Source organism: Macrotis lagotis, chromosome 1, assembly GCF_037893015.1.
Source record: "Macrotis lagotis isolate mMagLag1 chromosome 1, bilby.v1.9.chrom.fasta, whole genome shotgun sequence".
Classification (NCBI taxonomy): domain Eukaryota; kingdom Metazoa; phylum Chordata; class Mammalia; order Peramelemorphia; family Peramelidae; genus Macrotis; species Macrotis lagotis.
This window is the reverse complement of record NC_133658.1, coordinates 436,511,019-436,532,633: the sequence shown is the minus strand read 5'-3', so window position 1 is coordinate 436,532,633 and position 21,615 is coordinate 436,511,019. Positions and strand designations below refer to the sequence as shown.

At 38.6% G+C, this 21,615-nt stretch overlaps 1 protein-coding gene and 1 long non-coding RNA gene across 6 annotated transcripts in view; one reads left to right on the top strand and one right to left on the bottom strand.

Moving 5' to 3' along the window:
- The window catches only part of PDLIM4 (PDZ and LIM domain 4), a 99,482-nt gene that overhangs the window by 53,528 nt on the left and 24,339 nt on the right, over positions 1-21,615 (top strand). For all 3 annotated transcript variants that reach the window (XM_074213278.1, XM_074213277.1, XM_074213279.1), the window contains exon 3: positions 3,278-3,362. In XM_074213278.1, coding sequence (XP_074069379.1) covers positions 3,278-3,362 — 85 coding nt within the window. The remainder of the gene's footprint in view (positions 1-3,277; positions 3,363-21,615) is intronic.
- LOC141506468 (uncharacterized) overlaps positions 1-21,615 on the bottom strand; it is a 117,857-nt gene that overhangs the window by 91,767 nt on the left and 4,475 nt on the right. For all 3 annotated transcript variants that reach the window (XR_012473901.1, XR_012473902.1, XR_012473900.1), the window contains exon 2: positions 19,257-19,337. This is a non-coding gene — a long non-coding RNA (uncharacterized LOC141506468). The remainder of the gene's footprint in view (positions 1-19,256; positions 19,338-21,615) is intronic.

Below are 21,615 nucleotides of genomic sequence, written 5' to 3'. Positions count from 1 at the left end.
GTCCAAGAGGTCTGTTTTATGTCAATTTCTCCATGGCATTATCAATTTAGTTACTCCCTTTTGTTAATCTTTATTCAAATTTTTCATTTACTGCTTTCTTCTGTTTACTGGATTATATCACATGAATGTATCATCTCAATACTACTCAACACTAATCACCAATCATCCTTTATTTCTCCTTTTGCTTTTAAATGATATACTTGTCAGAGATATTCCATCTTAACCTTTCAAGTATAACAATGATTATAAGTTCAAATTTGCCTTTTGAATAAGGACTTCTGTTTCACCTTGCTAATTATCCTTATTTTGTATATTTGTAAATAAACTACTAAGGCTTTGATTTAATTTCTGGTTTCTTTTTTTCCTCTTGGAAATTATTGGGCAACTCTGCTGCCCTTTTCCTTATATGGTAGCTGCTATTCTCTATGATATCTAGCTTTGTAGACACATAGGTGGTTTTTCTGTCCCACCCCCTTCCCCCTTTTTCAGCCAAAAGCTATCTTGAACAGCTTTCTGAGACCTCAGGAAATATGTTCTTACCAGCCCCCATTGAGCATACTACATCTTTGGCCAAGTTCATCCTTTGATCCAAAAATCCAAATACTGTCCTTAACTAGCTGTTCTCTTCCCAAATCTGCCTTTTCTTTGTGAAGCCTCTCTGCCTCTAATCAACAGCAGGTTTCAAAATACCATATATGTCCATCCTAAAGTCTTCAGTTTCTTGCTCAAAACGTATTGGCCTTAGCAGGGCTTTCTCATCTCCTGTTGCTAATATTTGCCCTCATTTTAGATTACCAAGAGTGGGTTGGGGTCAACAGGTTTGCCAAACTTTAGGATTTTTCCCCACCACATTCTAGATATATGTGCTGTGGGAAGTTAGTTTACTTTAAGAAACTTTAATTCTATGCCTCCCATGAGCAAGGTACTGTCATAGGGTTAGGGGATAGAAGGGAAAGTTCCTGCCTTTCAGGAGCTTGTATCTGAGGAGGGAGTGGGGAAGAATACAACACATGAACAAACAACCAAGAAAAGGAAAACTGAGGAGTAAAGAGCATTAAGAAAGGAAGACAAGTAGGGGATGCCTCTTAAAGGAGGTGGCATCTGAGCTGAGCCTTGAAAGAACTATTCTGAGAGGTAGAGATGAGGAGGAAGTACATTCCAGGGGAATACTTAGGACTGTATGACATAACGAGATGGTGGGTTGAGTTTAGAAACCAGCTGTTAGTCTAATTTGACTGGAACAGGAAGGGTATAAAATAAGGATAGGCTGCAAAGGCAGGTTGGAATAAGATTGTTGAGAGCTTTAAGTGCCTGAATAAGGAGTTAATATTTCATTCTACAGGCAATGAAAAAATATCAGACCTTACTATTATAAACAACAGATGAATAAATAACTGAAGAGGTTGGGTGATGATAGAGAGCTGATCTTGGAGTCAGGAAGAAAGGGATTCAATTCCTTCCCCTATTATATGTGATAATGGCTGTGTGATTCTGGGCAAGTCACTTAACCTGTCAATACTTCACTATAAAACTGCAGGTTGATACAAACGCATTAGAAATGGGCCCTACATAGATGAAATCAAAGGTCCAGAACAATAACAACCACAAAAATCTAAATGACTGCCTTGAAGCTATAATTGAATAGGGAGTCACCAACCACCATTGTTTGGCTCTTTTATTTATTTATTTTTTTAAACTGATCTCTCCTAACAACTCCCACAGATCTATATCATCATCTCTTGGGACACAAATACCTGCCTCTTTCTGAAAGAGTTCAGCTTCTTCATCTATATATGGCAGGAACTTCATCTTCTATTTAACTCCAATGATCCTCCTTCCCTTCTTTCTCCCTGTATCATGTTCTTATTCCCTCCAGTGTCTGTCAGAATATATCTTCTGCTTCTTTAGGGGTTTTTTTCCCCTTTGTTTTTGCCTTGAAGTTCTCTTAAATTTTTATTTTTAAAATAAAAATATGCTCTTCTAGCCATCTTCTTGGAAAGAAAAATAAACAGCAAAGTCAATTTAGTCACTCAGTTCACTGTACTCATGCTTGTGCACTCAGCCTCCTCATAATAATCTCTGCTGTGGGGAGACAGAAAGGGGGAACAGAGTTGGAAACTATCCCCAGAGAGCTGATAGTCCAAGAGAAATAGACAAGGAGCAGACCTAAGTCCTGTTACCTAAGTCTGTAGAAATCGGGAGGGAAGAAAGTCTAGCTCCCTACTTTCTTTAAAAAACATCATTGCCATCTTTTTTAAAAACATCTTCTTCATTTCCAAATAGATCCTTATCTATCACCACCCTTCACACTAGTCACCTCCCCAGATAGTCATCCCTTGTAACAAAGAATAAAAGAGAACAAAAGAGGGAGAGAAGAAAGGCAATTTAGAGAAGCAAACCAGCACAAACTAAATTTTTTAGTATAGGCAATGTTTGACTTTTACCTTTGCAAAGAGAAACAGGACAAATCTGTTCATTGTAATTACATGCCATTCACTTTCAGGGATTTTATTGTTTGTTTGTTTGTTTCTATTTATACTGTTTTAGTCACTTGTGTATGTCATTTTCCTAATTTGATTTACTTCACCCTACATCAGCTCAAAAAAACATCCTCCCATATTTCTCTGTATTCTTCTTTTGTTCTAGCACAATGATAATTTCTTTATTATTCATATACTGTAATTGTTTAGCTTTGCCCAATTGATGACCAGACCCTGCTTTCAAAAAGTTGTTCAAAGTCTGAGAAAAAAATAAGGCTCACACAAAATACAAAATATGGCAGTGGAAAATCAAGGGCTGTAGCACAATGACAGGATGAAACATTGGGATGAAACACTCCTGTTTTATCATATTGGATTGTTTCTTTTGGTCTCTGCTTCCAATAAGAGACTAGTTTCATGTTGAGGACAATGACATGGAGAGATGGGGAAGGGGAATACCAAACAGTTCTTTCATAGTTTCCTCTCCTTAGGAAATCTAATTGTTCTGAGATCTCAGGAATGAAGTCATCTAATTGTGCTGAAAGGGGGTGGCAGAACCTCTTTGGTTTCTTGGTGCCCTGCCTGCATGGGATATTTGTCCAAGTCAATGCTACTAAAGCTATAAGTGTTTCTTATACATCTTTCTCCTTGGCCTCTCATCATTGCCTAAATAGATTTGAACATCATTGAGCTTGAGGACTGTGACTTTGAATAGATGACAAGCTACTTGTTTAAAAATTCAGATCAGGTTGGGCTCCTGAAAGTTTTCACTAATTCTCCTAAATTCTTTGTTGTAGAACTGAAGGGAAGGCCTGGTCGTCTAGCAATCCTGATGATGGCAAAGCACAAGCCTACAGAATCAACATAGACTCCGAACCACAGGTATGGGATGTGGGAGTACATCCTTCTCAGTCCCAAATCATGAGTGCACACAAAGCTGTCTCTTCATGGATACTTTAGCAGATTCCTAGAGAGGACTAAGGAAGGGCCAGCTAGGACTTCTCTTCACATGCTGGAGTGGATGATAATTACATTTACCTTGCTGATGTTTCACAAATATTCTAGAAGTTTAGGGCTCCCATTTAAAATATCCATTCTATGAAAATGTCATCATAATCCAAACCTGAGTGTTCTTTTTCATTTTGATTACTTTTGCTTTTACATCATCTTCATTTCTAAATATGCACCCCTCTTCCTTCCCCATCCAGCAAGTTATCCCTTATACAGTTCTACAACTCTAACCAACACACTGACTACATGGCAGTGTATATATCTCACCTCCCTACCTCTTTGAAGAAGGGAGAGAGAAACATTTCCTCATGTCTTCTTTAGGAACAAGCTTCATTCTTATAACTGCACAACATTCAGTTTCTTTTTGTCAGTGGTGATCTTTGCATTTTCATTACAGTAATCACTTTTACTTTTTTTTTTTACTGGTTCTCTTTTCTTCACTTTGCATCAGTTCAAATAAATCTCTTAATTTTTCTCAAAATTCTTTATCATTTCCTCTATTCTTATATTTCTTATAGTTATATTCCATTACCTACATGAACTACACTTTTATAATGCTAGTTTTAAGCCTGGGCTATATCCAATGTTTGTCTAGACCTCTCCTGGTTCTGATGATTCTATCCCATTAAACTCTCTGTTTGCCAGTGATAGTATCTGTGAATTCCAGACTGCTCTCTTATTTGCCCCTCACTTCTATTGAGCATTCCATTAAGTTATCTATGTTGCCCAGAATAAAAAGTTTATGAGTTTTCTTGACTGAATGGTCAAATAATTTGGTCATTAGACATTCTATTAGATCTATCTACAATGCTTCAAGCACAAAGTTTATGAGTTTTCTTGATTTAACAGTCAAATAATTTGGTTTGAGATTTCCCAGGACATGAAGAACAAGAAATCAAAAGGCAACAGAGAGAAAGGAAACTTTTTTTCAACAAAGATTGAAGCTGGAAAGAACTAAGGGTCTTTAGTTCTCTGCTTCCCTCTTCATCTCTCTCTGCTCTGACTCCTTTTAAGCCCTGAGGACAGCTCAAAAACCTTGTAGATTCTGAGTTATTAATACTGGACCCTTTATCCCTCCCTCATCCAGCAAAGACAATGAACTGTGTATTAAGTTGACTACAGAACAATTGTATAAATGTCTTATTCAATACAAAAACTCCAGAGTGAACATTCCACAGATTCTAGAGATCCCAGTGATGAAGCATATAGGCATGTGCCCCATGTGTCAGACAGGAGAAGCCCTGAGTCAATCAAGAGAATATCAATGCTCTCATTCAACTTTCTGTTCAGATAGTAAGAACCCTGAACTATTTCATTTCTATTAACAAGAAACCATTTATAGGCTCAAAAATTTAGCACCTAGAAGGGAAAAGTCATCTATTCCATCATTTCCAATCCCCTTGTCTTGTAGATGAGGAAATAAAGGTACAGATTAGTTAGGTGACTTTTCCAAAATTATACAAGCTATAAGTGACTAAGGTAGGATTTGAATCTAGGTCCTTTGATTGCATAGCTAGCATGTTTCCCACTTCAACATTCTGCCTCTCACTCCCATGGTTTATTCTGCTTCCATACAGAAGACTTTTTGTGGGTATGTAAATAGGGGCAGAGGACTAGAAGTACTGAGGTTTTAAAAGCCCCAAGTTTTGCTCTTTGTTGTATCTAAAGCCTAGTATGTGTCCTCATCAGGCTATATTGGTAACATATGTGTATATAAGTATATAGGCATGCTTATATACATGTATATGGCAGCTGACTCTGGGATGGAACATTTAAATGCCATCTGAGGCCTCCCAGCTGTTTCCAGATGCTAGACTCTACCCTCAACTCTGCATTGTTCTTTGCCTATGCCCTCCCCCCACCGCTCTCTAAAAAAAAAAAAAGAGTCTGCTTTCTCAATTACCCCTTTTACTTGCCCCAAGGGTACCTAAGATTAAGATCTAGTCTTTGGAAAATGCCCGGGTTCCATATTAATTTTTAAAAGTCCCTGTTACATACTGCTTCATTGTTGCCTGGCTAACCACAGCCCCTCACAGCTTCTTTAAAGAAAGGAACTATTGTAAAAGAAGAATTTGGCTAAAAAATTATAACCTTTGTTACTCTTTTTTTCCCTTTCCCAGATGGCAAAGCAGTCATTATTATAGGCCTCTTTATAGGATCAAGAAGAATAAAAGACCAAGTGATTTGGGGGAGGGGGATACATCACTCTCCCTCAAATATTGCCCTCAGAGGAGGAGTCCATGTTTAACTTTCAGGCTTTCCCACATCCTTTCCCAACCCACCTCACCTCCCCTGTTCCCACCCCCCTCCATCTCAATTTACTTCACCACATCAAAAAGATAGACTGGAGCCTGGTTCAGAAAACCAGAGCAGTTCTGCTCCCTCCTTCCCTTTCTCTAGCCAGGTTATCAGTAGATCTCAGCATTCATCACTGACCCAGGACCCCCAGGAGAGTTCAAGAGCATTCTATACTTTCATCCTAGAGGGGTCAGTTCCAACATAGGGCTGTGTCTTCCAGATCTCTTCCTCTTGTCTTGAATAGATACTGATAATACTTGAGGTCATGAAAAACTGACCCTCCTTCTTTCCTTCCTTCCTTCCTTCCTTCCTTCCTTCCTTCCTTGTGTTCTCACAGATCTTACATAGGTATTTGATATTAATAAGTGGGGAGGGAAGTGGGAGGGCAAAGAAAGATTTGAGAACTTGTGCACTAATAGCTTTCTATCTTTTGGGGAAAAATAAGATTTAGCCCCTTGGGAGATATTGTGGAAATCTAGTATCACAGAAGTGGGATGAGTATATGTCTAATTCTTGATGAAACTATAGTCAAAAGCAATCTATGTGTCCAAATTTTTTCCCTGCAAATCCAGATCCTCAGGGTAGACCCTAAATACAACTAATGCCTTGAAGAAGCTTAAGGGGATATGCCTTATTCTCATGTCCCTACCAATGCAAGTGGGCAAGAAGCAGAGTAGATATCGATTGCCTTAAAAGGCCATTAGACAGAAAGCTCAAGGTCAGTACTATGTTTGGACAGATGGTTGATTGGTTCAGTTCTTCTTGTCCTTCATTTCTGAAGAAAACCAAAATGACATCTCTATGTTTGAGACAAATTACAGCATGTCCAACTGTTGCTGATCAGACCAATACAAGCTTGGAATGCTCTACCACAAATAGCCCATGTGAATACCTGGGGTGGGTACTCTAAACTCACATATATAAAGTTTCCTTTGAGCTGCTTCAATTCTGCCTTCCTCATAGAGTGCAGCATCCTCACTGATGAGGGCATGCCATGCTGGGTGGTCCTGTGCCAGTGTCTCCCATGCTGTAAATCAATTCTTTCTTCAATGAGACTTTTAAGGTGTCTTGGTATTGCTTCTTCTGACCCCCTTGGGAAGTCTTGCCCTGTGTGAGTTCTCCATAAAATAGTTTTTTTGGCAAGCATACTTTTGGCATTCTAACAATGTGTCTAGCCCATCATAGTTGCACTCTCTGTAGTAATGTTGGAATGTAAGGCAGTTTGGCTTGAGAAAGGACCTCAATGACTAGTATCTTCTCCTGCCAGGTGATCTTCAGAATCTTCCTAAGAAAATTTAAATGGAAGTGATTCAGTTACCTGTCATGATGCTGGTAGTCTGTCCAGGTTTCACAGGCATGTAGCAATGAGGTCAGCACAACAGCTCTGTAGACCTTCAGTTTGGTAGCAAGTCTAATATCTCATCTCTCCATACTTTCTTTTGGAGCCTCCCAAATACTGGTTTAGCTCTAGCAATACAAGTGTCAACCCCATTGTCAATGTGTACCTCCTTGGAAAGGACACTGCCAAAGTAAGTAAATTTGTCCTTAGTACTCAACTTCTCCATTTGCTGCAATCATTGGTTCCACATATGGATAATGTGGTGCTAGCTGATGGAGCACCTGTATTCTTGTTGTTAATTGTTGGACCAAAATTAGCACAAGCAGCAGAGAATCGATCCATATTTTGTAGCATCTCAGCTTCAGAGGCTACTTTGAGGGCACATTCATCTGCAAACAGAAGATCATGCACAAACACTCCCTCCACTTTGGTCTTGGCTTGTAACCTTTTCAAGTTGAAGAATTTGCCATCAGTGTAGTAGCTGACCTTGAGGCCATGTTCATTCTCATTGAAAGCATTTGATAACATGGCTGAAAATATCATGTTAAAAAGTATGGGAGCAAGGACACATACTTGTTTTACCCCATTGGGGACTGGGAAATCTTGAGAGCATTGTCCACTATCCAGAACCCAGGCATGTATGCCATCATGGAACTGACACACAATATTGATGAACTTCTCTGGGCAATGAAATTTTGACACACTTTTCCATAAACTCTTGTGACTGATGGTATCAAAGACCTTGGTCAGATCTTCAAATGTTGTATATAGACCTCTATTCTGTTCCTGGCATTTTTCCTGGAATTGTCAGGCAGCAAACACCATATCAACTGTTCTCTACCCTTTCTGAAGCCACACTGGCTTTCAAGAAGATGACTAAATTCCAGGTGGAGGATCAGTCTATTGAGAAGGACTCTGTCAAGAATCTTACCAGCAATCACCAAAAGAGAAATACTCCAGTGATTGTCACAGGACAATCAATTCCCCTTACTTTTATAGTGATGGACAATAGAGGCATCCTTGAATTCTTCATGCCATATAACCTGGAAAATTTCAATCAGTTTTTGGATGAGCAATGGAGGCCCCCCCTTGTAGATCTCAGTTGAAATAGAAACAGCATCCAGTGCTTTGTCACTTGAAAAGAGCCTAATGGCATTCAAAACCTCTTCTTCAGTTGGAACTTCAGCTAGGGACTGGTTGACTTCAACTTGTAGCAGTTAATGACTTCTGCATTGATTGATGATGGTCTGTCAATCAGTCTATCTCTATAGGTTCGAGTCCCTATCAGCAATCAAAATGGATCTATCAGCTTGAATAGCTGAGATACACCATATGTCTTTGACCCATAAATATATTTACAGGCATCATGAAAACATTTTGGTTTGTTTCTGTCTGCATAAAATTGAATTTCATCTGCCTTCTTACTGAGCCAAGAATCCTGCCTCTCTTTCAGCTTTGTTTGGACTTTACTTTTAGAGGAATTAAATGCTACCTCGTTAGAAATGGATGGACTATCCTGCTGGTAAACCCTGTGGAGTTCTCATTTTTCATTTATCAGCTTCTGTATTTCCCCATCATTTTCATCAAACTAGTCTTAGTCTTTTTGAATATTCTGACCCAGATGGTCAAAGGCAGAGCTATACACCAGATCTCTGAAAGCTGTCCACTCCTTTTCTACTCCACTGCTGCCACTGGTGTGTTGGCTCAGTTTTCCCTCCAAATTAGCAACAAACTGTTACGGTTCAGAAAGACTCTCTAATCTCTTGACATTAATTCTAGTATTCATTTTGCCTTGTGGCCACTGCTTTGGTGGAATGTGAATATTTAGCTTGAAAAAAATGAGACTGTGATCAGTCCAGCATTCTGTACCACACATTGCTTTTGTCACTCTTACATCCTGTTTGTCTCTTCTCCTTACAATTATATGGTCTATAGATGCCAATATTTGCCATGAGGGTGCATTCAGGAAGTTTTATGGTGTTTAGGTAAATAGAAGATGAAAAGGTCATGAGACCACTGCTGTTGCTGTTTCCAACTCCATTCCTTCCAAAGACCCATTGCCATTGTCTGATAACCTGAGCCTATTCCAGCATTATGGTCCTCTTTTGTACATTGATGGTAAGGGTCTCCAGATCTTCAAAAAAATTTTTCTTTTTAACTTCATCAGAGTTCTTAATGGTGGGAGGATAGGTACTGATGGTGTGGCATGGTGTTTTCCTGGAAGTTTCATTGTCATGAGCCTGCTATTCATTCCTTTTGGTAGGCACTCAAGCTTGTTGACTAGATTAGTTTTAATTGCAAAACCTACCCCAGTTTCATGGTACTCCCCTTCATTGCAGTGACTCCAAAAAAACATGTATCTAGCTCTGACAGTAAACTGGCCTTCGTTTGTCAGCCTTGTTTCACTGAAGGCTACTAGTTGGAAACCATACCTGCTCAGTTCTCTTGCAACAAGAACTGTTCGTCTTTCAGGTCTATTGGATCTTGTGTTATCTATGAGTGTGGGCACATTCCATGCACTAATAGTGAATGGAATCTTCTTTGAAGAAGTTTTCGTAGATTTTTTTGAGTCTTGCCCACACTGTGGAATTCCCCATTGCCAAGGTAATCAGGCCAGGGTTGGATAAACAGACAATTTTTAGGGTACCTTTTCTAGTCCCTTCCTCATATCAGGAGATTTGCAGTGTGACCTTTAAATGGGCTGCTCAGTCACCCAGGGGGCTGGTGATTCCCACTGCTATTTTCAATGGAGAAACAACCATATGGTCCTGGGCTGCCTATGTATAGGGTTGTGACTATAGCTCCCAGTGTATCTATAACTGTTGCTTCATCACTTGCCTGTTGGCACACAACTTTGAGGAGTGGTTGTGAGTGACATCTTTTGCTGTGTGAGTAAATTGGATTTAAGTGAGGTAGAGCCACTCAGACTATATTTAGACTGATCAATTCTGGGGGCCACATCTTAAAACACTGACAAACTGGAGTGGGATGACTGGGGTGAGAATGAAGCTGGATAACATAGTGAGGGGAAGATTGTAGGAAATGGAAACATTTAACCTGCAGAAGAAAATGTTTAGGGCTATAAGGGTAGAAGGTACACACAATCACTGTTTTCAAGTATTTAAAGGGATATCATTGGGAAATCAGACTTAATTTTCCTTGTCCCTAGAGAAAAGAACTAATAGCAAGGATCAGAATTACAGATTGCTGATTTCTGTTTCATGTAAAAATTTACTAACCATTAGAGTTGTGCCAAAATCAATCATGTTGATCAGAATGTAGTGAGTTCCCTTTTAATTAGAAAACTTCAAACAAGGGCTAGACCATTCATTTCAGGAATTGTAGAAAGAATGCCTTCTGGGAAAAAGTTTCCTAATATTCCCTCAAATTCCAGAGTTCTGTGATTCTCTGAGGAAATTGATTATTAATAGAATGATTAAAGAGCAACATTGAACAGCAGCAGATCTGTCATGGGGCTTTGTATGATAAGCTCCAAATGAAAGGAAAAGATTGTAAAGGTTAAAGGAACTTGGAGAGGATTATTTGATAGTAGGAGGAGTGGTAAGGTCAGGGAGGGCTTTAAGGACAAATGGAATTTGAATTAGACCCTAACAGAAGGGCTCTATGAATCCATCCTCAGGACAACACAAGTTGGGGTGGAGGGGGACGTCACAGATATCCCAGGGAAGGCATAGTGGCCTCATTCCTTCTAGGAAGAACATTTAAGAAGACCAGAAATCATAACGTTGTAGTTTTCAGAAGCAGGTTTCAGAAATTCCTGTTTTATCTATCCATTGGTCCTGCATTGAGTTCATCTCTGTCTGTCTTTGCCTTGGGTCTGTCATTGGGCATCACCTGCTATCCCTGCCTGTCACATCCCAGGCTATATGACTTACTCTTTATCCCACCCATTCACCTTTGATTCCTCAGCTCTGAGGGATTTGTCAGGGATGATTGACCCATTTTTTCTCCTGGTGACCCAGAATGTTGTAAAAAGCATAATGACCTGTCTGGCTGCCAGTAGACTATGCCAGAAGTGCCCAGAATGTCCCCAGAGCAGGCACCATAGCTGGTGCAGCATTTGGGCTGCCTGAGAGATTCTGAGAAGCTGTCCTTCCTTCTGAAGGGGGTGGGGGGAGGAGGAGCATATCAATCACTGTAACAGCTGGCCCCATCAGGGTCTATCCTCACTGCCTTTGAAAGCTTCCTGCTGGCTCCAGGCAGAAGCAGACCAGACTGAGCTTCTGGGCAGAAGAGACACTCCTGCTCCCACTTTGGTGAAACCCTGGTGAGAGAGTATCCTGGCACAAAGTTAGAGTCTCTCTCCCAGGGATCTGGCAACCCTTGTGGTCAGAACTAACACAAAACTGCTAAAAATACAAGTCAGTTGGGAATTCACCAGGTGTTAGTGAATTTACTAGGTATCGACTCAACCTCATAAGGGTCAATTGCCTTGCCTTAGAGGCAGGAATAGGAAAAATTGAAGGGCATGTGTGAGTTGGCTCTAATATGAAAGTTTATTTTAATTATTAAAATGAGACTGGCATTTTCTGTTGTCTGGGGAATGGGTATTTATGGAGTTTTACTTCAATTACATATAACTAACATATATAAATGTATATTTTTATAAGAAGTTTACATATAAACATATATAAAACATACATAAACTATAAATATATTTATAAAAATATTTTTAAAAATTTAAAAACAAGTTCACAGATTCTGACCTATATAGTAATTCTGACAATGTTTATAACATTCTGCTCTGAGTTTCTACCACTCTGCTTCAAGAAGGGACATTATATGATCTTTTGACCAGGAGCTTTGGTGGTGGGTGATCCAGTTGCAGGTCTTTGGACTTGAATCAGCCCATTACTTAGAGATAGAGTTATATGGAAAAAGTCCTGGGTTTGGAGTCTTGTCTTTGTTGTTATAAAGTCTCAGTTTCTACTCCATAAATCAGGAATTTTAATACTTGCCCCACCTTTTTTCAGGACTGCCAAAGATTTACAAATCACTTTAGATAAGAGTGAGGGTGGTATAGGTAAAAGAAAACTGATAATGGAGACTGAGCTCTCAGACTTGAACCCCATCCCTATCTGTTCACTGCTTATATAAATTTACTCAATTCAGTTTATTCCTCTGGGTATTAGTTTTCTCAACTGTAAAATGAGAGAGTTGAACTAGATTATTTCTAAAACCTTCCTACTCTAAATCTATGACTCCTGTTTTATCTATCCATTGGTCCTGCATTGAATCCATCTCTGTTTGTCCTGGCCTTGGATCTGTCATTGGGCATCACTTGCTATCCCTGCCTGTCACACCCCAGGCTACATGACTTACTCTTTATCCCACTCATTCACCTTTGATCCCTCAGAATTTTTAGTTTTATTTTCTTCACAATACAGTCAATTCTAAATATATTTTTCCCTCTCTCCTCCCTAGTGAGCCATCCCTTGAAACAAAGCTGAATAAAAGACAGTATTTACAATAGAGTATATCTGTAGTTTCCCATCTCAGCAATGAATTGAGAGAGAAGCATCTAGTCAGTGACTTTCTATTATTAAAAGACATTGTTATTTTTTTTTGTCTTTGGAGAAAGAAATGCTTAGCAGTACAATGACAAAATTAGAGAGCATTTATTACCCCCACCCCACCCTGCTCCACCTCCCAGGACCTGCAGGCTTCTGAAAAACTGCACTATTGCTATCTGGTCTTCTTGAGCATTCTCCCTAGAAGGAATGAGGCATATTTATTAATTTCTTTGTTTTAACTGTTCCTGATTTAGGTTAATATCATTTTTTGTATCATAAAATGAATTTGATAGGATCCCTTCTTTACCTATTTTTCCAAATAATTTATTTAATATTAGAATCAGTTGATCTTTAAATATTTGATAGAATTCACTTGTAAATCCATTTGACCCCGCTGTCTTTTTTCTTAGGAAGCTCATTTATGGCCTATTTAATTTCTCTTTACAAGATAGGTCTATTTAGATATCCTTTTTTCTCTCGTGCTAATATAGGCAATTTATATTTATGTAAATATTTGTTAGATTTATTGGCCTACCATTGAGCAAAATAACACTTTGTAATTGCTTTGCTTTCATCTTGTGTCCAATGGTAGCCTTCTCTAGGGCAAGGGGGGCAGGGGAAGGAAAAAAAGAAATTATATATTTAAAATAAATAGAAAACTGTATATAATAGATTTACAGTTTCATGTGAAACCATATTTTTATCATGGTATGTTATAGAAATGCTTGTTTTATTCTATAAATTAAAAATAGAGTAAGTGTGAATAAAAGAGAAAGAATGAGACAGTTATCCTTTCTCTGGGATGCTTGTGGCTTCCCCCCGCACCACCCCCACCCCTAATTATGGCAGCTCCTAGGACACTATTTGGCTTCCTTTGTCCTCATAATGGAGAGAATGCCCCACTGGGGAAGCCAGGCAAACCTTGCCATAAAAGCTGTTAATGAAACAACAATAGAAGACCTGAACAAATATTGTCAGCTGATCCAAAGAGGACTGTTTCTGAAGGCTCTACTTCTTTCTCTATTTAACAAGATGACCCCTAAGATGTCAGTAGCATGTCATATGGAAGGGAAAGGGGAGAAGGGGGATACAACTTTACCATGGCATCATCCTGCTCATTTTCACAAACTCCCCCTAGGGTTCCATCTCTCTGCCTCTGTCTGCCTTTTTCTGTCTTTGTCTCCTCCCCCCCCCCCCCCCCCCCCGCCTCTATGTCTGGCAATATCTCTGTCTCTGTCTGCATTCTGTCTGTCTGTCACACACACACACACACACACACACACACACACACACACACACACACACATACACACATACACACACACACAAACATACACACACTCCTGCCCAATAGTCTGTCCTGCTCCTTGATAAAGGGCTCAACAAGTTCTTATTCTTTAGGGGAATTTACAGTTGATTGGGGAAGTTTGAACCAGATTCTTGAGACCATGTTTATAAATTATTGTTCCCCAAGAATGGAAAGAAGAAAATTGAGATCTGGAAACTTAACTGGATTTTGGGTTTCCCTTCAGAGTGAGGTTCTGTTATTGTTATCCTGGGATGCTTTGGGATCAATAAAGTACATTAATCCATAGTTCTTTATGCTGTGTTGATAAATGATGATAGTCCTATCATGAAGATAGAAAAATTGAGACCAAGAGAAGGGAGGAAATTTGTTTGGGGTCACTAAGGAGTTTGTGGTGAAGTTGGACCCTGAGTCTTAACCCTGGGCTCTCTCCAAATATTTCCTTAGGCAGCTAATTGTCACAATAGATAGAGAACAAGCCCTAGAGTCAAAAAGATCCAGCCTCAGACACTTATTTAGCTGTGTGATCCTGTGCAAATCATCTAATTTCTATTTGACTCAGTTTCCTCATATGTAAAATGGTGATGATGATGATGATGATGATGATGATGATGATGATGATGATAATAATAATGAAGATAGCATCCACATTCCAAGGTGATTGTGAGGATCAAATGAAATAACTTATAAATCACTTAGCTCAAGAAGCTTAATAAATACTTGTTTCCTTCCTCCCTCCCTCCTTTCCTTCCTTCCTCTCTCCCTCCCTTCCTTCCTCTCCCTCTTCCCTCACTCCCTTCCTCCTTTCCTCCCTCCCTTCCTTCCTCCCTCCCTCCCTTCCTTCCTTCCTTCCTTCCTTCCTTCCTTCCTTCCTTCCTTCCTTCCTTCCTTCCTTCCTTCCTTCCCTCCAATATCTATATATCTTTCTTGTATTATTAATCTTGAAGAAAGAACTCTAGGAAGAAGCCAGGAAAGATTTACAGGTAGCAACAAATATATTTTAAATCAGGACAACTAAATAGATAGTATGCATCCCATCTGAAGAGAGGCACAGAGACATCACCCTTGTGGAAGATGATAGGAAATATTCATTGGACTTTGGAGAAATATCACCTACCATACAGTCAAGGCATATCACTATGTAACTGGGATGAAAAGTTGAGATGCCAGCTTTGCCTAGAAGAATCTCCACCCAACATAATATACAACCAAATATTATGCCTGCTCCCATGTAAATATGTTATACTTCTTCCATATGACTGCTTCCTCTGTCTTGCCCTCTCAATTTCTGTTGAATAAGAATAGCTTAGCACATCTCAAATGAAGAAATGTCTCCTTGTAGGTTGTGGGAGGGCCTATAATGACTGCAAAAGACATTTAGAAAAATTACATTTGACTAATTCTGCCTCCACAAAATCTCTTGCATCCCCCCCCCTTCTCTTTACTCTATCCTGAGTCAGACCCTCATCACCTCTCCATGAGTCATAATAGAATTCTGATTGGTTTCCCTAACTCCAGTTTCCTCTCTCCAATATATCCTCCACACATCTGCCAAAGTGATTTTGCTGAAGGACAGATCTGACCCATGTCACTCTCCTGCTCAAAAAATAGTAGCTATTACTTCTAGAATACAATGTAAATTCCATTGGCAATTGAAGTTCTTCAATGACTGCCTCCAAACTTCCTCTGTAGCCATACTATATATTATTCGCCTTTATGAATTCTGTAGTCCTTCTAGGTTGACTGTCACTCATGACTTCTCCCTCTCTTCCTCTTCTCTCTCTCTCTCTCTCTCTCTCTCTCTCTCTCTCTCTCTCTCTCACACACACACACACACACACACACACACACACACACACAGACACATACACACACATACACACACATGACCTATACTCTGACCTTTTCTTTGACAAGTCCTCATTGGAACTTTGGGGGAATTCACAGCTGCTTGTGGAAGCTTGATCCAGACTTCTTGGTCCATGTTTACAAACTCTACTATTCCCCAAGAAGGGAAAGAAGAAAATTGATATCTAGAAATTTAACTGAACCTGGATATCCCTTTAGACTAAAGTTCTATTATTGTCATCCTGGGATGCTTTGGGATCATTAATGAAGAGTGACAACTGGGTTTAGGAGGACAGATTTCTTCCCTCTGAAAGCTAGGTCCTGAGTTTCCCTCTAGCCACATTCCAGGAGTGGCAATAACACCTACTCCAGGCACCTTCCCCCTCTGCTCCCCACCCCCTCACCTCCAGTCCCCCAGCCAGACTTGAAAGGTCACTGTTTTCTTCATCACTTTTTCCTCCCCAAGGAGACATCTTGGGATGACTCAGACTGCTCTGATGGTCTCATTCTTCCTTTTTTTTTTTTTATCAGTGATGGAACAGAATTAACTCATCACCTTCCACTAGTCCTTGGGTGGACTTTTTTTGTGTGTGCTTTTTTACTCAAAAAATTTGACCACAGAAATGCTTAAGACATTAAACTCCTTTTGGTATAGTGCCCAGTGGGCACTGCCACCCTGGGCAATGGGATGAGTAATAGCAGGGACTCATGTTCACCTTCAGGGACAGAAACAGTCCTGGAAAATTTTCCAGGGAGCTTCTCTTTGGTCCTGTGGCTGCCACATTCCTGAGGAAAACCTGGGAGCCAAAAGTGTCTTTCAGAGTATTAGGGCCCATCAGGGCTCACCCGAGGCTACCAGCTAACAGAGAGCTCATTGTTAAGCAGGAAAGGACTATTCTCCCCTGGGAAGCTGCAGGAGAGTTAGACTAAACAGAGTTCCAAGTGCCCGGACAGCAATTTGGAGATGTTTGTATTCCTGGAGGAGGGGCAAAAGGAGAGCTGGCTGGGAGCCAGGGAGAAGTGCACTAAGTCTACAACTCTCAAGTCCTTACATAGCAGATGGTTCAAGGAGCACATTAGGGGCCCTGGAAGAAGGGACACTGACACTTAAACTAACCTTGGAGGGAGGAGGAGAGAAGGGCAGCAGACACATGGAGCCCTTCTCCCCTGCTTTGGGGGCAGGTCTGTGTTCTTTGGAAGGGAAAGCCATGGTCAGCAGACATAGCATTCAGGCTGGCAGGATAAGTGGAAACATATTGAATCATTCTGGTTTTTCCTGGTAACTGGAGTCACAGTCCTAAGTGCAGCTTCCTCTCCCACCCCATACCCCTAAAAGTATAGGCAACCTTCTGAAGAGACATTCAGAACCCTGAAAATTCCATTTAGGACCTGAGCTGGCAACCAAGTGCTGAGCTATCCATCAGCATAGGACCAGGAACACAGCAGGTACTGTCCTGCCAGAATGTTCCCCAGAATATCAGAACTGCAAGGACATCAGAAGTTATCAAGCCTGCCCAAGGATGCCATCTAATACACCTAGTAAAAAGAAACTCACTGCCTCCCAAAGCATCCTTTTACTTTTCTCCAAGTCATAGAATGTCAACCCTACCATTGAAGCCATAAAATCCAAGCCACATATGAAGAAGAATTCCCACTATATCCAAGAGTGGGCTAGCAAATGATTACAGCCAGTTCTCAAAAAAAGCATGCCCATTACACTTTCAATTTTGATTCACTTTATTGACATTTTCTAATTTACTTTATTAAATCTAGATAAGTAATAAAATAATACAATCAAGACCCAATCTGTAGAGTTTGCTAATTTTCAAGATGTAAATGCTCACACTGAAAATCTGACTATGGGTCTCTCTCAGTCTGAATTGCCTCCAGCACATCCCTGAATCATTTGTTGTTCAATCTTGTCTGACTCTTCATGATACCATAGACTATAGGGTTGTTTTAGTAAGGATACTGAAATATTTACTGTATTCTTCTCCATTGGATTAAAGCAAATAGGTTAAGTGACTTGTGCAGGATCATACAACTAGTAAGTGTCTAAGACCAGTTTTGAATTCAGATCTTCCTGATTCTTGGTCCAGCCCTCCTTCTATTGATCCACCTAGCAAAATCCTCCCCAAAATTGACTAGCCCATCTTTCCTTGAAACTTAATTTATGGTAATTTATTATCTTCTCAGTCATCTAACTTCACTTTTTGAGGAGTTTAATTAAAATTTTCCTACAATTTCCCACAATATTACCATTACTTCTTTTTTAAACCATTCATAAAAAACATTTCCCCCCAATTTCCTGATTTTCTAATTTTTTAAATAGATATTTTTATTGATGTCCTTTGTCTCTCTAGATTTTCCTTTGTATCCTTCCTCTTTCCCCTTCCCTCATAACAAATAATTTTTAAAAGAATGGAGAAAGAGAAAGCAAATTCTGTGAAATAAAGCAATGCCAAAAAAAACCTGACATTAATATTTGATGCTCTACACCTGTGGATCATTCCCTTTTCTGTAAAGAGTTGGGAAAAGTGTCTTTATTCTTTGTAATTTTGAAACATTAATTTTTGATTATTTTCATGTTACTGTTCAATTTACAGTCTTATAGTCATTGTATATATTGTTTTTCTTGTCCAGCTTACTTCACTTTGAAATGGTTCATCTATATCTTTCCTTGTTTCTCTTTATTAACCACACACATAATTTCTTTTAGTACAGTATTTTATTCATATACCACAATTTGTTAAGTCATCATTGTTATGTTATCATTGTTATAAACTTCAAGACTTTTCACCATTCTGGTTGTACTCTCAAGCAACTAACTTGTCAGTACTATTCAAATATTTAAATGGATTCTCCAACTTATGATTGTAGATGTTCCCTTCATGTTACAAAAAGTTACTCATTAATTCTTGTTAATCCTGTGCAACTCATAGTCATTTGTTCCCATAAGTTCTGAGGATCTATTCAATGTATTAGGGACCTTCCTTACTTCTCCCTTACATTGAAGGTATGCTGGTGGAACACATTAGCTATCCCTTGGGTTACTCCTTGATTTTGACTTATGACCAGCCTATCTTCTTTTTCAATTATAACTTTCTTTGAAGACAGTCATTACTCCATTCTTATACATAGTTTCTTAATTATGTGTCTAAGCCTGCTCTCATTCACGTACCTCTTCATTGCACTCTGAGTAATATTCATTTTTAATTCTCCAGAGATTGCAGTGTTTCATGATTCACAACCATATGATAACATTGAAACAATGACATTTAATGTTGTTCTTTCTGGGGGAAATTCCCATAGGTAATTCAATCTACTCCCTTCTTGTTTAAGTCTGAACACATTTTGTTCATTTGCACCATCTATGCCAAACATATTTACTGATAAATGAGCTCTATAGTTTCTCTATATAATTGAAAATCAAAACATACCATATCTATTGGTTTTTCTTTTGTGGATGGTTAGACCAAATTCTTTTGAATGGTTACAGATCTTGGTCAGGAGGGCTCAGTCTGGCAGAATAAGAGAAAACATATTGAATTGCTTTTCCTGGTAAATGGAGTCATGATTCTGAATCCAGATTTCTCTTCCACCCCCAGATTTGTAAAGGATAAGGCAGCATTCTAGAAGGACAGAAGTTAAGACTTGATACCACCATGGTCTTCTATAAACAAATCAATGGTAGGACTTGAAGTCCTTAGGAAATAACATCTATACCTCCATTTTGCAATGGATCTCCTCTATGGCAATGGCAAATATCTTTAATGAACATGCCTCCATATTTTATACCTCAGTTGATGATCATGGGTCACCAAACAAGATTATCTCTGCTGTTTAGCTATCAAGGAAATTTAAAAAAGGGTTTTTTTAATAAGGATGGAAAATACCCTTTAAAGGAAAATACTTTTAGAGAGAGCCTTTAAGGGAATATTTTACTTTATCAAACTAAATGCTTCTTATAATAAATAATCAATAACATTATTGTTTAAGTATAATCTATATCAGATTGCTTGTTACCTTGGGGACAGAAAGAGGGAGGAAAAATTTGGAAGTCTTATAAAAATGCATGCTGAAAACTATTTTCACATACGATTAGAAAAATAAAATACTATTTACAAAAAATAATAAACAAGTATGAAGGTTGGTACATGTTCTCTCATCCACATTTTCATTTGGCATTATAATGTCTGAGATTTATTCTATACTTTCCCTTATTTTAAATATCTTCCAATTTAGGCCTTTAACACCTTCATAATTCAATTGCTTTTCCCATCTTTATTATCATTACTGTCATTTCCATCTCCTCTATAATCAGATATAGGACTATATTGTTTAGGTCTAAGAGTGTGGTCCATTTATCTTGATAAAAAGTTTCTTACAAAAATCTCTGTAGGTCATTGCCATTTTTCATCTATTTGTTGTCTTTCCAATTTGTTTCTTCAGTGCCCCTTCAGTATGTTATTTTGGACATACTTCCTTAAAATAGATTTTAACAATGGATGCTTTCTATTTTATGAGACAATAGTGCTCATATTCTTTTAACATGCTTTTTTGTAAGATTTGCACAAGTGAGTTCTAGATAATCAGTACAGCTTTCAAAGTGATAAATTGAGCTTATTGCATACTTTTAAAAAAAATCAAGCTATACACATTAGAAGTCTGCAGTGCTGCTTTTTTCTGTTTTACTTTATGTGAGCAAATGTCCTTTCTACTTGGTATTTGTTGAGTTTAGAATAAAAATTTAAGTTAATAACAAGCAAAATGTTAATATTCTAAATTGGTATTACCACTGACTCTCAGATATCTTTGTTAAGGCAAGTATTTGTTACGGTAATTTTTAGGTTCTTTTGGTCTTCTTGTTATATCATTTGATCTATAACACTGCATCAAATTATTGTAATCTGTATTTATGTTCTTTCCAGTCATATCCCATTTTTTATCATCAATAATTTATGTGAATAGATCAGGATTGAGTTAGTATAGTTGTCCATAATGTTTTTAAAAGCTTATCATATTTCTCCAAAAATCTTTCCTTATCTCAAGTCTAAATCTTTAATCTCCTAACCACTTCTATCCATTGCTCCTTCAAATCCTCTGCTTATCTGGGCAGTCCCAGGTAAATCCTAATGTTGGGAATCAAGAAGGATTAAATTTGAGACTACCTCACATGTAAAAAGGGCAGTTTCATAAATTGTATATATGTTTAGTTAGTGTTTTATTACCTGGTAAGGATGAGGCTTTAGAATGTCCTACTCAAGACTAAGAGGCAAAAACTTATATGGGAGCAAATTTATTTTGGCTGGAACCCACCTTGGGAGCAAAGATTACATTTATTTTTGGCTGGAACATAGTCTCAGAATTGTCTCCTGACTAACAGAGGAGATTCTGACATTCCAATTGTCTGACTGATTGGGGGTTCAAATGGAATGTCTGAAAATCTGAGTATCTAAGGGTCCACTTTCTAACTTAATGAGCCTTATTTATTGGACATTCTCACACAATAGCACAAATACAAGCAGAGATAGGAGTTGAATGTTTTTGTATTATATAAAGATTGCTTTAAAGAATGTACTACCAAAGATGGACTGATTGGACAAGTGAGTATTTTGTCCCTAACTTACCCCAGATTCTTGCATGAGAAGATTTTTGGGGAAGGAAGGGTGAAATAAAGGAATAAGAAGAAAATGAAACAGAAAAAAATAGGAGCAGGCACAGGGGTAGGCAAAGACTGAAAGAGGGCTCAGACCCTCCAAGGTCTTGGAATGATATCTCTTTTACATTAGGATCAAA